This window comes from Mus caroli, unplaced genomic scaffold, assembly GCF_978045245.1.
Source record: "Mus caroli unplaced genomic scaffold, Mus_caroli_1 scaffold_2, whole genome shotgun sequence".
Lineage (NCBI taxonomy): Eukaryota > Metazoa > Chordata > Mammalia > Rodentia > Muridae > Mus > Mus caroli.
The window spans coordinates 68,441,854-68,460,579 of record NW_028227257.1 but is presented as its reverse complement, the minus strand read 5'-3'; the positions used below and the strand labels follow the sequence as shown (position 1 = coordinate 68,460,579).

At 37.5% G+C, this 18,726-nt stretch overlaps 1 protein-coding gene across 1 annotated transcript; it reads right to left on the bottom strand.

Annotated features, from left to right (window-relative positions):
• Window positions 1-585: 585 nt before the first annotated feature.
• LOC110289550 (olfactory receptor 4F3/4F16/4F29-like) lies at window positions 586-1,533 on the bottom strand. The gene has a single exon (XM_021155813.2). It carries the CDS (start codon window positions 1,522-1,524, stop codon window positions 586-588), a length of 939 nt encoding a protein of 312 aa, XP_021011472.1. The 5' UTR covers window positions 1,525-1,533.
• Window positions 1,534-18,726: the final 17,193 nt, after the last annotated feature.

The window sequence follows — 18,726 nt, the reverse complement described above, 5'->3', positions numbered from 1 at the left end:
GATGAATAAATTTATAAATTTGACTGTCATGATGTTAACTGGACAGTTTATATTTGTGTGTATCAAGTGTGTATGGTTGCAGACACTAAACACTTTGAATAACATCACAGACAATCAAAAGAATGGCTACAGTGTATGCACTGTACAGAAAATAGAAAATATGACCCAGATGAATGTCAATTTGTATATTTTACATGAAGTGCTGCCAGTAAGCCCTATGTGTATGGAATTTACGTTCACAGAGAGAGATGGAAAGACATACAGACTGAGACAAGAAGGGAAAACATGTTTCTCTTTCTTTTTTAGGCTTTAAAGAACTTTTCCATCTTCCATACAATTCAAAGTAAACTTCACACATACACACAAAAATATTATTTGAGAATTGAATTCTGCAATATTATAATCTTTGTTTGATAAATATAAATTTCATTCCTCATTGTCAGGAAAAATTTAAATCTCTCCTCATAGAAGACAAGTCACTGAACTATCAGTGTAGGTAAACAAATTCTACCAGGGAAAGTGATTGTCACTAAAATTGATCAGCGATATACTGTGTTCAGTGATGAATGTTCACACTGCAGTCACTTAGGAGATCTTCCCATATTTTAATAGCTGTCTGCAAACTCTTTTCATAGCTGTCTTCATATCTTGATTCCTCAGTGTGTAGATCACAGGGTTCAGAAAAGGAGTACCAACTGCATCAAATATAGCCAGGTACTTATCCAGGTGTGTGGAGGGGGAAGGCCATGTATAGACAAATATCAAAGGACCAAAGAACAGGACCACAACAGAGATATGAGCAGAAAGTGTGGACAAAGCTTTGGAAGAACCGCTTGAGGAATGTTTCTGGACAGTGACTATTATGACAATATAAGATATGACTAGTATGAAAAAGGAGCCTACAGAGATGAAGCCACTATTGGCTGAAACCATTAATTCTAATTGGTTGGTATCTACACAAGCAAGTCTGATGAACCGAGGAAGGTCACAGTAAAAGCTGTCCAAAATATTTGGTCCACAGAATGGTAAATTTACTATGTAAACAAATTGAACCAGAGAATGCATAAGGCCAACCACCCAGGCAGACACTAAGATGAAAATGCACATTTTTGCATTCATAATGGTCAGATAATGGAGAGGCTTACATATGGCTACATATCTATCATATGCCATGCCTATGAGCAACACCACCTCCACACCACCAATGACATGGATGAAAAAGATTTGAGTGATACAACCTCTAAAGGAGATGACTTTGTGCTTTCTGAACAGGTCATAAATCATCTTGGGACAAGTGACACATGAAACACCTAAATCAATGAAGGAAAGATTGGCCAACAAGAAGTACATGGGAGAATGTAAGTGAGGGTCAGAAACCACTGTGAAAATGATGAGGGAGTTTCCCATCATGCTAGCCATATAAAACACCGAAGCAAACACAAAGAGAAGCACTTGCATCTTCCAGGAGTTGGTGAGTCCCACAAACATAAATTCTGACACAACAGAGCGATTTGTTCCTTCCATTGCTACTGTTGTCAGTGCTACCTGAAGAACAGTGCTACAAGGAAACTGAAAGATATAATAATTATGTTAATAGTCCACAAAAAGATAGAACTCAAGGTTATGAAAATCTTTTTTGATTCATCAATAAACCTCTATCATAAAGATGAATAGATATATGAGCAAGTGCTTACATGGATATTTATCAGGGGACTGCAAATTACAAATACTCTAAGATACTATTTTATACTTGTTAAAAGAGCTATAATGAAAGGTTCAAAAATAAAGGGTTTGGGCTGTGTCTTTAAAAAGGGAATCTTGGACAGAGTTGGGAACATAAATAAGTAAAATCATTTAAGAAAGCATATAGTCATCTCCATAATAATTTTAAAATAAAGCCTTTATATGTAACTACTGCCTTCCAATGTATGGGGCCCTGGATTTCATCCCTGTCGAGGGAAAGAAGGAAGGAAGGAAGGAAGGAAGGAAGGAAGGAAGGAAGGAAGGAAGGAAGGAAGGAAGGAAGGAAGGAAGAAAGGAAGGAAGGAAGGAAAACAAAAGGAAGGAAAGAAAGAAGGAAGGAAGAAAGGGAAGAAGAACAAATAGAAAATGGGGAAATAAAAATAATTATAGAGAGAAAATAAAGATGGAAAACTGGAAAGATGCAAGGTAGAGAGAAAGATACAGAAAAAGAGAAACATCATAATTGTTCCTTTATGGATGAGTGGACAATAAACACAAATACACAGACATACATACACACACACACACACACACACACACACACACACACACCACACACATACACAAAGTATACATACAATGAACTATTCCATAGCCTTTAAAAGAAGGGAAATTTATGTCTCATAATAATATTAATGAACCTGGGAGTTGCTGTGCTAAGTGAAATGGAGACATGAGAAGACAAATGCTGGAAGGTCGTCTGTACATATAAAATCTGTAGAAGTCAGACTTATAAAAGCAAAGAATATGATGGTGTCACAGGCAAAAATGATGTATGGAATAGGCATGAAGCAAGATGATAACAGCTAAAAAAATTCAAAAGCGCCCCTGACATGGTGGTTGCTTTCTGAAGACCTATGGTATCATGGTGATTGTGGACAATGATAATAGTGAGTTTTGGAAATTGCTGAGAGGCTATTATCAATGTTCTCACACAATAACTATGTGAGGTAAGCATGTTCATTATTTTAATATATATGTAATATATAATATAACTTCATGTAGATTGCTATATATTTTATCTAACTTAATGTATTATATAATCATACTGTACACCAAAAATACACACTATTTATTTGTTAATTGTTTCAATATGAAATCAAAATGGGAAAATGTCTATTATTCCCATAGAATTTTAAGTACAGACCATACAGTGAAGCTTGTGGCAGTCATGTAGTGTTCTGGTCCATGTATGGATTACAGGGATGGCCTTCAGTATAGAAAACAATTCAATTTCTCATTGTACATTCCACCTAAATATTTTTTCTATAAAATATGATGCACAAGTGAGAATCTGCCTTGGAGAGCTCACCTCATGAACAGAAAAGTTAATCCTCTGAAGGTATCAATGCTGTATTAGACAGCATTTTGTTCAAATCTGAAATAAAGAATTTATCACATTATGTTTTAGTTTACTTCTCATTAGAGAATAAACAGAACCATGGACAACAAATGGGCTTTCAATTCAGAAAAACACAATAAAGCCATTGCTCAGCCACTAGCAATTTATTAGTGACATAGTTTATTAATCTAGTGGATAAATTTTTAAAATGACAGTTTATGTTACATTTTAAATATAACAAGTATTCAAAGCCATGAATTCAGTATCTAGGTGTTCTATGTGAGATAATTAATAAATATTGATGCTAATGATTTCTACTTTATCCATCATACTGGGAACTTATTTCATGAATATGTGAAATAAATAAATGAATGAAAAAGAGAAACAGAAAACATGAAATTCTATTTCTGAAAGACATTTCATAATATTAATTCTCCCCTTCTAATAAAAGATTTTTCTTTTTTTAGATTCAACTAGATTCAACACCAGTAGATTTAAGGATTACAGCTGTATCTTGAGTAATCCATCCTAAAACTCAGAATCACACCATAATGTATATAAATATTTGCTGAAACATAGAAAAAGATGTGTTTTGTTTTCCAAATACAGATGAAAATATGCATGATTATAGTTTTAAAACCACGAAAGGAAACCATGCAGAGTTTTAAAGTGACAGAGAAAATAGATGTCAAATGATCATAAAAGTAAAGAAAAAGACAATGATGGTAAATTGAAAATTTGAAAAGTATGGGTTGTCCTGGAGGAGAAAAGTTTAAGTAAAAGGCAATTTATTTAGTTTTCTTTCCTTTTGGCAATCCTTTAAAAATTGCATAGTTTTAACATATCACAGTGCTTCAAGCATCTTTCAAGCACTAAAACTATGGCATTGTCAATGAACCTGTATCCACTTTGAATTTGTCTTTTGGACAGCCAATCTTTATCACGTTGGTAAAACCCCATGACTGTTTTTGGATTTAGAACAGAACAATTTGTAACTATACCAAAATATTATAGAATTTAGAAGCAGATAAAATTTGAGACATGATAGGCTTAGATTCACTTCACTTAGGCAAACTAGTATCTGAAAATAAGTCCAAAGGAAGACTCACATAAATGTCTGTAATTAGAGAGTGAAGGATATGAGGTTGATTTACCTATAAGCTACAAACACCCACAGAGGAAAATCACAGAACAGGAGATTTAAATCATCTTCTCTTACACTTGGTTGGGTCTTAAAATCATTCTTGTTCTTCATATAACGTACATCTATTTACAACTATTAGAATACCCACAATGCAAAGGGCCAGACTTAAGTCTTTGATTTATGTCATGAGCAGTCCTCCTCATTTGTAAGTTTATATAGTCCTAAGTCTGCCCTATGAGAATCCTCCAAGACAGATTTCTAATACCTGCTTCTTTAAGGAAATATTTGTTAGTGAGGTTTCTAATACAGAGTCATAAGTTTAGTACCCTACAGTCATCTGCTAGGTTTGAGCAAAGCACCCATCAGAACCATCACGTATGCATATCTCCTCCTGTTTTGATTAATATTATAAATTCATTATTCTCTCAAGATAAACTCTGGACTTTTACTTCTCAATTTGTCATAAAAGCTTCTTTATAACCCAAAATAACCCAAGTTCTTCTAATTTAACTACAACTCCTATATTTGTTGATTGTTGAGGAAAACATAAGTAACTCTACATCCTTTCCAAATGACTACTTATGAGCATGGATGAAACAAAGGGGTCTTATAGACTTCAAAATAGTTTTTGAAGAGCATTTAGTTACTCTAATTCTAATTCTCATTCTCATGTTTATCACCCTAGAAAACTAAAATTTCCATTTACTAAAACTCTTTAACTGATTACATACAACTCAGAAACAAAATTAGTGCATGCACTTATTATAAACCACAGGAGATAGAGTTGGAGGGATAGCTCAATGACTACAAGCTGCTCTTGCAGAGGAAACAGATTTGACTTATCAGCACCCTTGTGACAGTTCACATCTTTCTGTAACTCCAGTTCCAGAGGATCTAATGCATTCTCCTGGCCTCCTCAGCAACTGCTGCCAAGAAGTGTACATACATATATACAAGCAAAAATATACGAATAAATTAAAATAAATGAATCTTTTTAAAACAGTAGAAAATGTGAGAAATAAATCTAATTTTGATTTGTAAGTATTATTCTGTTTTCATATTATCCGCATCATATTGTAAAACTGCTAATTCTTAGAAAATTTTACACCTAGAAAAAAATATATATATATATATTATTGCAAAGTTGCTCAATGTTTTCCAGTGGCTTTCATAATTTTTTAATACAATGCTATTCTAGCTCAAAGCCAAATCCAATTAACTTTTTGCTATATGTCAGAAAATTTTTACAGTTACTTTTCTGTGCTATTCAATTACTTTTTCAGCATGATAGCTATTTTTGCTTAGACAAACACAAGCATTTGGGGTATAATTCTCATGGCATTTTCAAAACAAAAATATCTACACATAAAGCCATACTTCTCAATTTTTAAACATCTCTGTACATTTTACCTGCATAATGAGAAAACATCTTCACAGACGGGTTTTCCTGATTTCTTTAGCCTAAAATACCTAATAATAACCTAACATAAAATATATGAAGCTAATTAGTCAAACCTCAAGAGACCGGTGAGCAAAAGATTCTGAAAAAAAAATAAGTAGTTCTAAATATGCTCATAATTCAGACTTTCTCCCTTGAGAGCTGTTTGTTTTGTCCAGTTCAACTAAAGGGTTTCAGATTTCATGAAACAACATTAAAACAGAAAAGTGAAAATTTTTATATCATTGTATTATTATGTTGTAAATATTGATAACTAGTCATTGTAATTAGTACCTAAAATAGATAATTAGCTTAAATCCTGATATAAACAGTCATTTAATAACTTGAGTATGTTTTAAGAAGAAATATTTATGAAGCTTCCACTTTCATATACTGTATAATTATGACTTTGTATATACATTTAGATGTATGGAAGTTCACAGAAAATATTAAATTTAAACATGAATAGAATAACTAAAACATCTATCATAAAAAAGGGTGAAGAGCAGAAACAAAACAAGAGTGTCTATTCTCTCCACTCCAATTCAGTATAATTCTTGAAGTCTTAGCTAGTTCAATAACACAAAAAAGAAAAAAGGGAAGGAGGGTGGAAGAGAGGAAAGAAGGAAGAAAGGAAGGAATAGAAAAAGAAGTCAAAGTATTAAGGTAGCCCTACTTGTAAATAACATGATTCAATGCATAAGAGACCTTAAGGACTCCAAAAAAAACTCTTAGAACAAATAAATACTTTTAGCAAAGTAGTAACATACAAAATTAACATACAAAAAATCAGAAGCCAATAACAAAAAATACTGCAAAAGAAATCCAGAAAAACAATTATACTAGTAGCCAAAGAAAGGAAGGAAGGAAGAAGAAAGACAGAAAGGCAGAAAGACAAAAAGACAGAAACACAGAGAGAGAGAGAAGGGGGGAGGGAGGAAGGAAGGGAGGGAGGGAGGAAGGAAGGAAGGAAGGAAGGAAGGAAGGAAGGAAGGAAGGAAGGAAGGAAGGAAGGAAGGAAGGAAGGAAGGAAGGAGAAAATGAAAAATATCTGGCAATGGATGGGAAGGACCATGGAAATAAACAACTTCTACAACAACAAAAAAAAAAATGAAGAAAGAGATTGAGGAATATATGAGAAGATAGAAAGAGTACTCACAATAAAAAAAGGGGAAAAAAAGAAAAAAAAAGAGTACTCATTCCCATGGTTCAGAAGGATCACTGTGAAAATGGATATTGTACCAAAATTAATCTACAGATTGGATGAAATCCCCAGCAAACACTAGGCCATTCTTTACCGACATAGAAAAAACAATCGCACATTTTATATGAAGGCACAAAAGATCTAGGATAACCAAAGTAAATACTGAAGAAAAAGTAACACCAGACAGATTTCAAATTATGCCATAGAGCTATCAGTAGTGTGTGGGGATAACATCATGATCAACAGAATAGGGAATAGAATACCCAAACATAACTGCATAACCACAGATGTCTGAACTTTGACAAGGACACCAAAAAAGAACGCTGTGAAACTTGGAGAAATGATGCAATGGATAAGAATATTTGGTGTTCTTGCAGAGAAACTATTCAACAAATGGTGTTAGAAACCCTGAATTTTTCAACATGAAGAAAAATTAAATGAGAGCCTTACCAAAAGGTTAACAAAATTCAACTCCAGGTAGATAAATGACCACAATATAAGATTTTATGCCCTGTAATTGTTAGTAGAAAACATAGAAAGAACACATAAAATGACAAGCACAGATAAGAACTTTCTAAATAGGATCCCTTGTAATACAGACACAGGAGCCAATAATTGAGAAATATGATCTTATCAAAGTAAAAACTTTTGTGAAACAAAGGAAACAATCAAGTGAAGAAACAGCCCCCATAAGCAGAAAAATATTTTCCTGCTGTACATCTGACAGCAGACTATTATCTAGAGTATATTCAAAGAATTCAAAAACAGCCCAGTGGAAATATCAGCTGGGAGGCTTGGAGACATGACACACTGGTTTAGAATACTTATCCATTGGCCTAGTAGGCCACCATTGGGAAGAGAAGCCCCTAGGTCTTGCAAACTTTATATGCCTCAGTACAGGGGAACGCCAGGAACAAGAAGTAGGAGTGGGTGGGTAGGGGAGCAGGGCGGAGGATGGTATAGGGAACTTTTGGGATAGCATTTGAAATGTAAATAAAGAAAATATCTACTAAAAAGTTAAAAATATAGGAAAAAAATATATATATGAATACTTATCCATTCCTGCAAATGAACCTAAGTTCAGTTACCATGAGCACATGGCAGCTAAGAACTACCTGTAACTTCAATTTTATGGGATCCAACACAATCTTCTGGCCTCTGAAGACACTAAGAATATACACAGTCCACACACTCACATGCAGACAAGACTCATGCACATAAATTAACTTTTAAAAAAATAAAATAAAAGCACTACTTCCAGGGACGCAGGTGGGCTGACTGCAGGTCTTTGCCTCTCCTTCTGCTCCTCCACCCAATCCTCCATTCTCATCCCCAGCTCTGTTGCAGAACACCTGATGTTGTATTCCTTTACTGTCTGACTCCATCCCCAACAGATCATGAAGACTGTCCCCTCCAAACTTTCTTCTCACAATTCATCCTAATATCCCAGCCTCCAATGTCATCAGAAATTTCCTGGGAATACATCAGCTAAGCAGGCAACACAAACAAGTAAGCTACCTAAAGACCTTTACCAGTGCCCCCTCTCCTCTAAGTGCAATCCCCAGCCACCTCCTTAGTTCTACAACAGAACACTTGCTGCAGCCTTCTTTTGCCACTACCCCATATTTCCAGTTGATCCCACAGACCTTCCCTTCCTAACCTTCCTCTCCCAACTCCATTATCCCAGCCCCCAACTTCAGCAGGTACTATAGCAGACCACACTTGACCCTCTGCTCCCATTCCAAGGAAACTAAATAGCCATTCCTGGCAGAATATTCTGTTTTTTCACTCCTATGAACCTTTCCGTTCATAGTGTGGGAGCCTACGTGTGGGCTCCCGATATCAAGAAAGCTCAGACACATCCATCAACTCCACAGAAAATTTTTTACAAGGCAGGACATGGCCACTACACTTTCCTAAAATCCGGACAGGAAACAAAAAACAAGAAAACACCATCCGAGAGAAACAAACCAGTTAGTTATCAGCACCTACAACTAATATCTTACCAATTCCAGATGCCTAGACCCCAGTATAAAACCACAATAACAGCCAGAAAAATATGCTTCCACTAGAGCCCAGCAATTCTACTAGATCAGGCTCTGAATATCCCAACATAACTGAGGTACAAGGGAAAGAACTTAAATCCAACTGTATGAAGATGAAGAGAGTGGACTGGAAGTTTTGTAGAGGGCACCAGAGGGTATAAGAGGCCTGTGGGTAGATGGTCTATCTGGTGTTCTGGTAGTTCTGGTAGTTCTGGTAGTTCTGGTAGTTCTGGTGTTCTGTGGTCTCTAGTCCAGCAAGGAGTGTGTTCCTGAGTTTGGGTCTGGGATATAAAGAAGAAAAGGGGAGGGGAACTATGGATGAGATGGGCAGCCTACCTGGTCTTCTGGCAGGTCTTTCCTTGTCATTGAGCTTGGGGTTTTTGTCCAAGTGACCTAAGAAAGTAAGAGATGTCTATGAGCATCTAGCCTACCTTATCTTCTAGGTGTGGCTTTTTTCCATCTCTTTTATTCTAGTAATGATGCCTGCCTCTGAAGTCCATGTTCAAATTCCTAATTCCAGATTGCCCCAGTTTGTGTTTTTTTATTGCTTCTATTTCCATTTTCAGATCTTCAACAGTTTGGTTCATTTCTGTCAACTGGTTTTTTCTTGATTTTCTTTAAGTGATTTCCTCCAATTGTTTGTGCTTTTCTGAATTTCTTTAGTGAATTTATTCATTTCCACGTTGAGAACCTCTATCATCTTCATATATTTGGTTTTAAGGTCTTTTCCTTGTGCTTCAGCTATGTTGGGATATTTCAACCTTGCTGTAGTATCATAGCACTGCTCTAATGGAGACCTGTTGCCACAACTGATACTGATTGTGTTCTTATGCTGGTGTCTACTAGGCATCAGAGTTTGTCATGCTTACAGGTTTAAGTGGTAATTTCTGGGTTGGTGGCTGTTTTCTTCTTTTGTTTCTGTTTTCTCTATGGATTTTTGCGAAGTGATGACTGTGTTTTGCCTGTTTTACTGGTCTGCTCAGAAGATGTGCTCACAGGAAATTCCTGCTAGTGTTAGAGGCTGAGATGCAGCCATGAAGGGGAAGAGGGAAGTTAGAAGGGATAGTCTGTGGGATCCACAGGAGGTGTGGGTAGGGAGGAAGGGAAGCTGCAGCTGGTGATCTGTTGCACCATTAGGGATGAGATTGAGGGGAACAAAGAGAGAGAGGAGATCTGAATGCAGCCTACCTGGTTTTCTAGCAGACTTCAATGTGTTCCTGTATCCTCCAATAGAAGGATAATATCCAAAATATAAAGAACTCAAGACGCTAACCTCCAAACAATCAAACAACCCAATCAAAAAATGGAGTATAGAACTAAACAGAGAGTTCACAAAAGAGGAATCGTGAATGGTCGAGAAGCACTTAAAGAAATGTTCACAGTCCTTAGTCATCAAGGAAATGCATATCAAAAGAAGATCCCACCTTACATCAATCAGAATAGCTAAGATCAAAAACTCAGGTGACAGCACATGCGAGCAAGGTATGGAGAAAGAAATGCTCTTTCAGGTCTGTAAAAAATTGTGTTGGAATTTTTATGTCAATTGCATTCAATCTGTAGATCACTTTTGGTAAGGTGACCATCTTTACTGTATTAATTCCATCAACCCATGAGCATAGGAGATCTTTCTAACTTCTGTTATCTTTTTCAACATTCTTCAGTGATTTGAAGTTTTTGTCATAAAGGTCTTTCACTTGCTTGGTTAGAGTTACACCAAAATATTTTACATTATTTGTGTCTATTTTGAATGGTGTTATTTCCCTAATTTCTTTCTCAGCCTATTTATTGTTTGTATAATGGAGAGGTACTGGTTTTTTTAAGTTAATTTTGGATACACTCGCTTTGCTAAAGATTTTTATCAGCTAGAGGAGCTCTCTGATAGAATTTTGTGGATCACTTACGTATAATAGTCTATCTTCTGTGAATAGTGATACTTTGACTTCTTCCTTCCCATTTCATATCCCCTTAATCCCTTTTTGTGGTCATATTGTCTGGCTAAAACTTCAACTCTATTGAAAAGGTATGGACATCCTTATTGTAGCCTTGATTTTAGTGAAATTGCTTTAAGATTCTCTCCATTTAATTTGATGTTGACTATTGGCTTGCCATATATATCACCATTATTGTGTTTAGGTATGCACCTTGTATCCCTGATCTCTGCAAGACTTTTAACGTTAAGGTGTGTTGGATTTTGTAGAGGCTTTTTCAGCATCTAAAGAGATGATATGTGGGGTTTATTTCTTTTTTATATGGTGGATTATATTGATATATATGATGGATTTTGATTGAGCCATCCCTACATCCCAGGATGATGTCTACTTGATCATGGTAGATGGTATTTTGATGTGTTCTTGAATTCTGTTTGCTAGTATTTTATTGAGCATTTTTGCATCTATGTTCGTAAGGGAAATTGATCTTAAATTCTCTTTGTTGAGTCTTTTTGTGGTTTAGGTATCAGTGTGACTGATGCCTCACAAAATGAGTTTGGCAATGTTCTTTTTGTTTCTATTTTGCTGAATAATTTGAGGATTGTTGGTATTATCTCTTTTTTGAACATTTGGTAGAATTCAGTGTTAAAACCTGGCCCTGGGCTTTGAGAGGTAGTAGACTTTTAATGACTGCTTCTATTTCCTAAGGGGATATAGGACTATTTGAATTGTTTACCTGATCCTGAATTAATTTTAGTAAGTGGTAGCTATCAATAAAATCATCCATTTTGTTTTGACTTTCCAATTTGAGGGAGTATAGGCTTTTGATATAAGACCTGATAATTCATTGGGTTTTCTTGGTGTCTGTTGTTATGTCCCCAATTTTATTTCTGATTTTCTTATTTTTAATAATGTCTCTATGCCTTTTAGTTAGTTTGGCTAAGGGTTTGTCTATCTTGTTGATATTGTCAAAAAAACCACTCTTGGTTTCATTGATTCTTTATATTGTTCTCTCTATTTCTAATTTATTGATTTTAGCCTTAATTTTGATTATTTCCTGTCATCTCCTCCTGAGAATGTTTGCTTCTTTTTGTTCTAGAGCCTTCAGATGTGATATTAAGTGACTAATATGAGATCTCTCCAATTTTTTATGAAGGCACTTAGTAATATAAATTTTCCTCTTAACACTAGTTCCATTGTGCCACATAAGTTTGAGTATGTCTTACCTTCGTTTTCATTGGATTCTAGAAAATCTTGAAACTCTTTCTTATTTCTTTCCTGACACAGTGATCATTGAGTAGAGAGTTCAAGTTCCCTAAGTTTGTAGGCTTTCTGTTCTTTCTGTTGTTGTTGAAGTCCAGCTTTAATCCATGGTGGTCTGATAAGACTCATAGAGTTAATTTAATTTTCTTGTATCTGTTGAGGCTTGTTTGTGACCCACTATATGGTCAATTTTGGAGAAGGTTCCATGAGGTGCTGAGAAGAAGATAGATTCTTTTGTGTTTGAGTGAAATGTTCTGTAGGTATCTGTTAGGTCCACTTGGTTCATAACCTCTGTTAATTTTATTATTTCCCTGCTGAGATTCTGTCTCAGTGATCTGTGCATTGGTGAGAGTGGGGTGTTGAAGTTTCCCACTATTAATATTTGTGTGATTTAACCTTAGTAAAGTTTCTTTTACAAATGTCAGTGCCCTTATACTTGGGGCATAGATTTTTACAATTGAGACACCATTTTGGTGAATTTTTTTCTTTGATGAGTATGAAGTGTCCTTCCTAACCCTTTTGATTAATTTTTGTTGAAAGTTTATTTTAATAGATATTAGAATGTTTATTTCAGTTTTCTTCTTGGTTCCTTTTTCTTAGAAAACATTTTTCCAGCCCTTTACTCTAAGGTAATATCTATCTTTGTTGCTGAGGTGTGTCTCTTGTATGCAGCAGAAAGAATCCTACTTCATATCCATTATGATACAATGTGGCTTTTTATTGAGTGCATTAACGTTGGGAGATATTAATAACAAATGATTGTTAATTCCTATTATTTTGATGGTGGTAATGATTGTGTGTGAGTGTGTGTGTGTGTGTGTGTGTGTATGTATATATGTATGTATGTGTGTGTGTGTTTCCCTTCGTTGGATTTTTCTGGTGTGGAGTTATTAATTTTTTCTGTTTTCTTGTGTGTAGTTAACCTCCTTGTGTTGGAGTTTTCATTCTAGTATCTTCTTAAGGGATGGATTTATGTATAGATATCATTTAAATTTGGTTTTGTCATGGAGCACATTGTTTTCTCCATCTATGGTGATTAAAAGTTTGGATGTTGCTGGCAAGGATGTGGAGAAAAAAGAACACTCCTCCATTACTGGAGGGATTGCAAGCTAGCAATGCAACCACTCTGGAAATCAGTCAGGTGGTTCCTCAGAAAATTGGACATAGTACTACCTGAGGACCCAGCTATATCACTCCTTGGCCTATACCCAGAAGATGCCCCAACATGTAATAAAAACACATGCTACACTATGTTCATTGCAGTCATATATATAATATCCAGAAGAGAGGAATGGATACAGAAATTGTGATACATTTACACAATGGAATACTACTCAGCTATTAAATACAATGACTTCATGAAATTGGCAGGCAAATGTATGGATCTAGAAAATATCATCCTGAGTGAGGTAACTCAGTCACAAAAGACCACACACAGTTTGTACTCACTGATAAATGTATATTAGGCAAAGAGAGTGAAATACCCACACTACAACTCATGGACTACATGAAGCTCAAGAAGAAGGAAAACCAAAGAGTGGATGCTTCAGTCCTACTTAGAAGGGGAAAATATAACCAAGGGAAGTAGAGGGTGGGATGGAATTTGGAGTAAGAAAAGATAGATGGGGTAAAAGAGGGGAAGAACCAGGTATGGGAACAGATGGAGGAGATGTACAAAGGATCAGGAATTTGAACATAGGTGCGTAGCAATGGGGGATGGTGAGCTGGGGGTAGCAAACAGAAAGTCCCAGATGCCAGGAAAGCAAGGGCCTCCCAGGACCCCATGGAGATGACATTGGCCGAAATATCCCACAAAGGGGAGGGGGAACCTGTCGAGACCACATCTAGAGGTTCCCCCACCCAGGTTGAGAGATGGGGCCACCCACCCATCTCCAAAGTTTTAACCCAGAGTTGCTCCTGTCTAAAGGAAATAAAGGTGCAAAGAGTGGAGCAGAGACTGAAGGAAAGGCTATCCAGAGACTGCCCCACCTGGGAATCCATCCCACATGCAGATACCAAACCCAGACACTATTGTGGATGCCAAGAAGTGCTTGCTGACAAGAGCCTGATATAGCTGTCTCCTGAGATGCTCTGCCAGATCCTGACCAATACAGTAGCAGAGGCTCGCATCCAACCATTGGACTGACACAGGGACCCCCAATGGAGGAGGTAGGGAAAGGACTAAAGGAACTGAAGTGGCCTTGCCTAGCATCAATTGGAGGGGAGGACCTTGGTCATGTGAAAACTTGATGCCCCAGTGTAGAGAAATGCTAGGGCAGTGAGGCAGAAATGGGTATATGGGTAGGGGAGCACCCTCATAGAAGCAGGGTAAGGTGGGATAGTATAGGGCATTTGCAGAGGGAAAACTGGGAAAGTGGATGACATTTGAAATGTAAGTTAATAAATTAATTTTTTTATTTTATTAGATATTTACTTTATTTACATTTCAAATGTCCCCTTTCCTGGTTTTCTCTCTGAAATCTCCCATCCCCTCCCACCTCCCACTGCTCACCAACCCACCCACACCTGCTTCCTGGCCCTGGCATTTCCCTACAGTGGGGCATAGAACCTTCATAGGACCATTTAAAATTTTTAAATTAAGAAAAATGTTTTGCTGGTGAGCATGTCCAGAATGAGATATGGCAAGGGAAAAGGGAAGTACCTAAAAATCAATGGGGTGACCTTAGCTGTGATTCACTACATTGAGGATATGGAACCTGAAGAGACTACCTCCTGTGTCCAGGCAGGAACACCAGTGAAGCAATAGAGACCTCAACCCACCTACAAAACTTTCAGCACAAAATTTATCCTGTCTACAAATAATGTAGGCATGGGGTAGGGAGCAGCAACTGAGGGTGTAACCATCCAAATTGAGATGCATCCCATGGGCAAGTCCTAATCCCTAACACTATTAACGATACTTGATTATGTTTCCAGACAGGAACATGGTATTCTCCGAGAGGATCTACCCAGCAGCTAACTTATACAGATACAGACACCCAGTGTATGGAACTTGGGGACACTTATGGAAGAATAGAAGGAAGAAATACAAAAGGGGATTAGAAACTCCATAGGAAGACCAACAGAGTCAACTAACTTAGAACGTTGAGGCTCTCAGAGTCTGAATCACAAATCAAAGAACATACACAGTCTGGACCTAGGTCTCCCCACTCATATGTGCAGCTTGACCTTCATGTAGGTCCTGAACAACTGAAGTGGGGGGTATCCCAAAAAATGTTTTCTGAGTGTGGGATATGTTCTAGTAGCTAGGCTGCCTTGTCTAGCCTCAGGGGGAGAGAAAGTACCTAGCCTCGAAGAGACTAGTACCCAAGGAGGCCCCCACCTATCAAGAAGAGAAGGGAAGGGAATGGGGAAAAGACTGTGGGAAGGGGTAATTGGCAGGGGGCAGTGAGCAGTATCTAAAGTGAATAAATGAAAAGGGTAATTTAATTTCAAAAAATATGTTTAAAGAGCTTTAATGAGTTTAGTAGTCTGCACTGACATCTATGCTCTTAAGAGTATACAAGATATCTGCCCAGGTCCTTTTGGCTTATAGACTTACTATAGAGAAGTTGGGTGTAATTCTAAAGGGTTACCTTTCTATGTTACTTTATATGTTACATAGCTTTTTTTCCCCTTGCAAAATTTAATATTCTTTCGTTGTTCTGTCCATTTAGTATTTTGATTATTATGTGGAAGGAGAATTTTCTTTTTTTTATTGGGTATTTATTTCATTTACATTTCCAATGCTATCCGAAACATCCCCCACACTCTGACCCACCCACTCCCCTACACACCCACTCCCATTTCTTGGCCCTGGCGTTCCCCTGTACTGAGTCATATAAAGTTTGCACAACCAATGGGCCTCTCTTTTGATGGCCGAATAGACCATCTTTAGATTCATATGCAGCTAGAGACACGAGCTCTGGGGCGGGGGGGTTGATTAGTTCATATTGTTGTTCCACCTATAGGATTGCAGACCCCTTCAGCTCCTTGGGTACTTTCTCTAGCTCCTCCATTGGGGGCCCTGTGATACATCCAATACCTGACTGTGAGCATCCACTTCTGTGTTTGCCAGGCCCCAGCATAGTCTCACAAGAGATAGCCATATCTGAGTCCTTTCAGCAAAATCTTGCTAGTGGATGCAATGGTGTCAGCATTTGGAAGCTGATTATAGGATGGATCCCCAGATATGGCAGTCTCTAGATGGTCCATCCTTTCATCTCAGCTCCAAACTGTGTCTCTGTAACTCCCTCCATGGTTGACTTGTTCCCAATTCTAAGAAGGGGCAAAGTGTACACACTTTGGTCTTCATTCTTCTTGAGTTTCATGCGTTTAGGAAATTGTATCTTATATCTTGGGTATTCTAAATTTTTGGGATAATATCCACTTATCAGTGGGTACATATTGTGAGAGTTCATTTGTGATTGGGTTACCTAACTCAGGATGATGCCCTCCAGGTTCATCCATTTGCCTAGGAATTTCATAAATTCATTCTTTTTAATAGCTGAGTAGTACTCCATTGTGTAAATGTACCACATTTTCTGTATCCATTCCTCTGTTGAGGGGCATCTGGGTTCTTTCCAGCTTCTGGCTATTATAAACAAGGCTGCTATGAACATAGTGGAGCATGTGTCCTTCTTACCAGTTGGAACATCTTCTGGATATATGCCCAGGAGAGGTATTGCTGGATCCTCCAGTAGTACTATGTCCAATTTTTTGAGGAACCGCCAGACATATTTCCAAAGTGGTTGTACAAGCTTGCAATCCCACCAACAATGGAGGAGTGTTCCTCTTTCTCCACATCCTGGCCAGCATCTGCTGACACCTGAATTTTTTATCTTAGCCATTCTGACTGGTGTGAGATGGAATCTCAGGGTTGTTTTGATTTGCATTTCTCTGATGATTAAGGATTTTGAGCATTTTTTCAGGTGCTTCTCAGCCATTCGGTATTCCTCAGGTGAGAATTCTTTGTTTAGCTCTGAGCGCCATTTTTAATGGGGTTATTGGATTTTCTGGAGTCCACCTTCTTGATTCTTTATATATATTGGATATTAGTCGTCTATCTGACGTAGGATATGTAAAGATACTTTCCCAATCTGTTGGTGGCCGTTTTGTCTTATTGACAGTGTCTTTTGCTTTGCGGAAGCTTTGCAATTTTATGAAGTCCCATTTGTCAATTCTCATTCTTACAGTACAAGCCATTGTTGTTCTATTCAGGAATTTTTCCCCTGTACCCATATCTTCAAGACTTTTCCCCACTTTCTCCTCTATAAGTTTCAGTGTCTCTGGTTTTATGTGGAGTTCCTTGATCCACTTAGATTTGACCTTAGTACAAGAAGATAGGAATGGATCGATTCGCATTCTTCTACATGTTAACAAACAGTTGTGCCAGCACCATTTGTAAAAATGCTGAAAAGACATTGAATAATTCTGAAAAATTCCTGAATAGAACAGTAATGGCTTGTGCTGTAAGATCAAGAATTGACAAGTGGGACCTCATGAAACTGCAAAGCTTCTGCAAGGCAAAAGACACCATCAATAAGACAAAAAAACCACCAACAGATTGGGAAAGGATCTTTACCTATCCTAAATTAGATAAGGGACTAATATCCAATATATATAAAGAACTCAAGAAGGTGGACTCCAGAAAGTCAAATAAACCCATTAAAAAATGGGGCTCAGAACTGAACAAAGAATTCTCACCTGAGGAATACCGAATGGCAGAGAAACACCTGAAAAAATGTTCAACATCCTTAATCATCAGGGAAATGCAAATCAAAACAACCCTGAGATTCCACCTCACACCAGTCAGAATGGCTAAGATCAAAAATTCAGGTGACAGCAGATGCTGGCGAGGATGTGGAGAAAGAGGAACACTCCTACATTGTTGGTGGGATTGCAAGCTGGTACAACCACTCTGGAAATCAGTCTGGCGGTTCCTCAGAAAATTGGACATAGTACTACCGGAGGATCCAGCAATACCTCTCCTGGGCATATATCCAGAAGATGTCCCAACCGGTAAGAAGGACACATGCTCCACTATGTTCATAGAAGCCCTATTTATAATAGCCAGAAGCTGGAAAGAACCCAGATGTCCCTCGACAGAGGAATGGATACAGAAAATGTGGTACATTTACACAATGGAGTACTACTCAGCTATTAAAAAGAATGAATTTATGAAATTCCTAGGCAAATGGATGGACCTGGAGGGCATCATCTTGAGTGAGGTAACACAATCACAAAGGAACTCACACAATATGTATTCACTGATAAGTGGATATTAGCCCAAAACTTAGGATACCCAAGATATAAGATACAATTTGCTAAACGCATGAAACTCAAGAAGAATGAAGACCAAAGTGTGGACACTGTGCACCTTCTTAGAATTGGGAACAAAACACCCAGGGACAGAGACAAAGTTCGTAGCTGTGATGCAAGGATGGACCATTTAGAGACTGCCGTATCCAGGGATCCATCCCATAATCAGCTTCTAAACGCTGACACCATTGCATACACTAGCAAGATTTTGCTGAAAGGACCCAAATATAGCTGTCTCTTGTGAGACGATGCCGGGGCCTAGCAAACACAGGAGTGGATGTTCACAGTCAGCTATTGG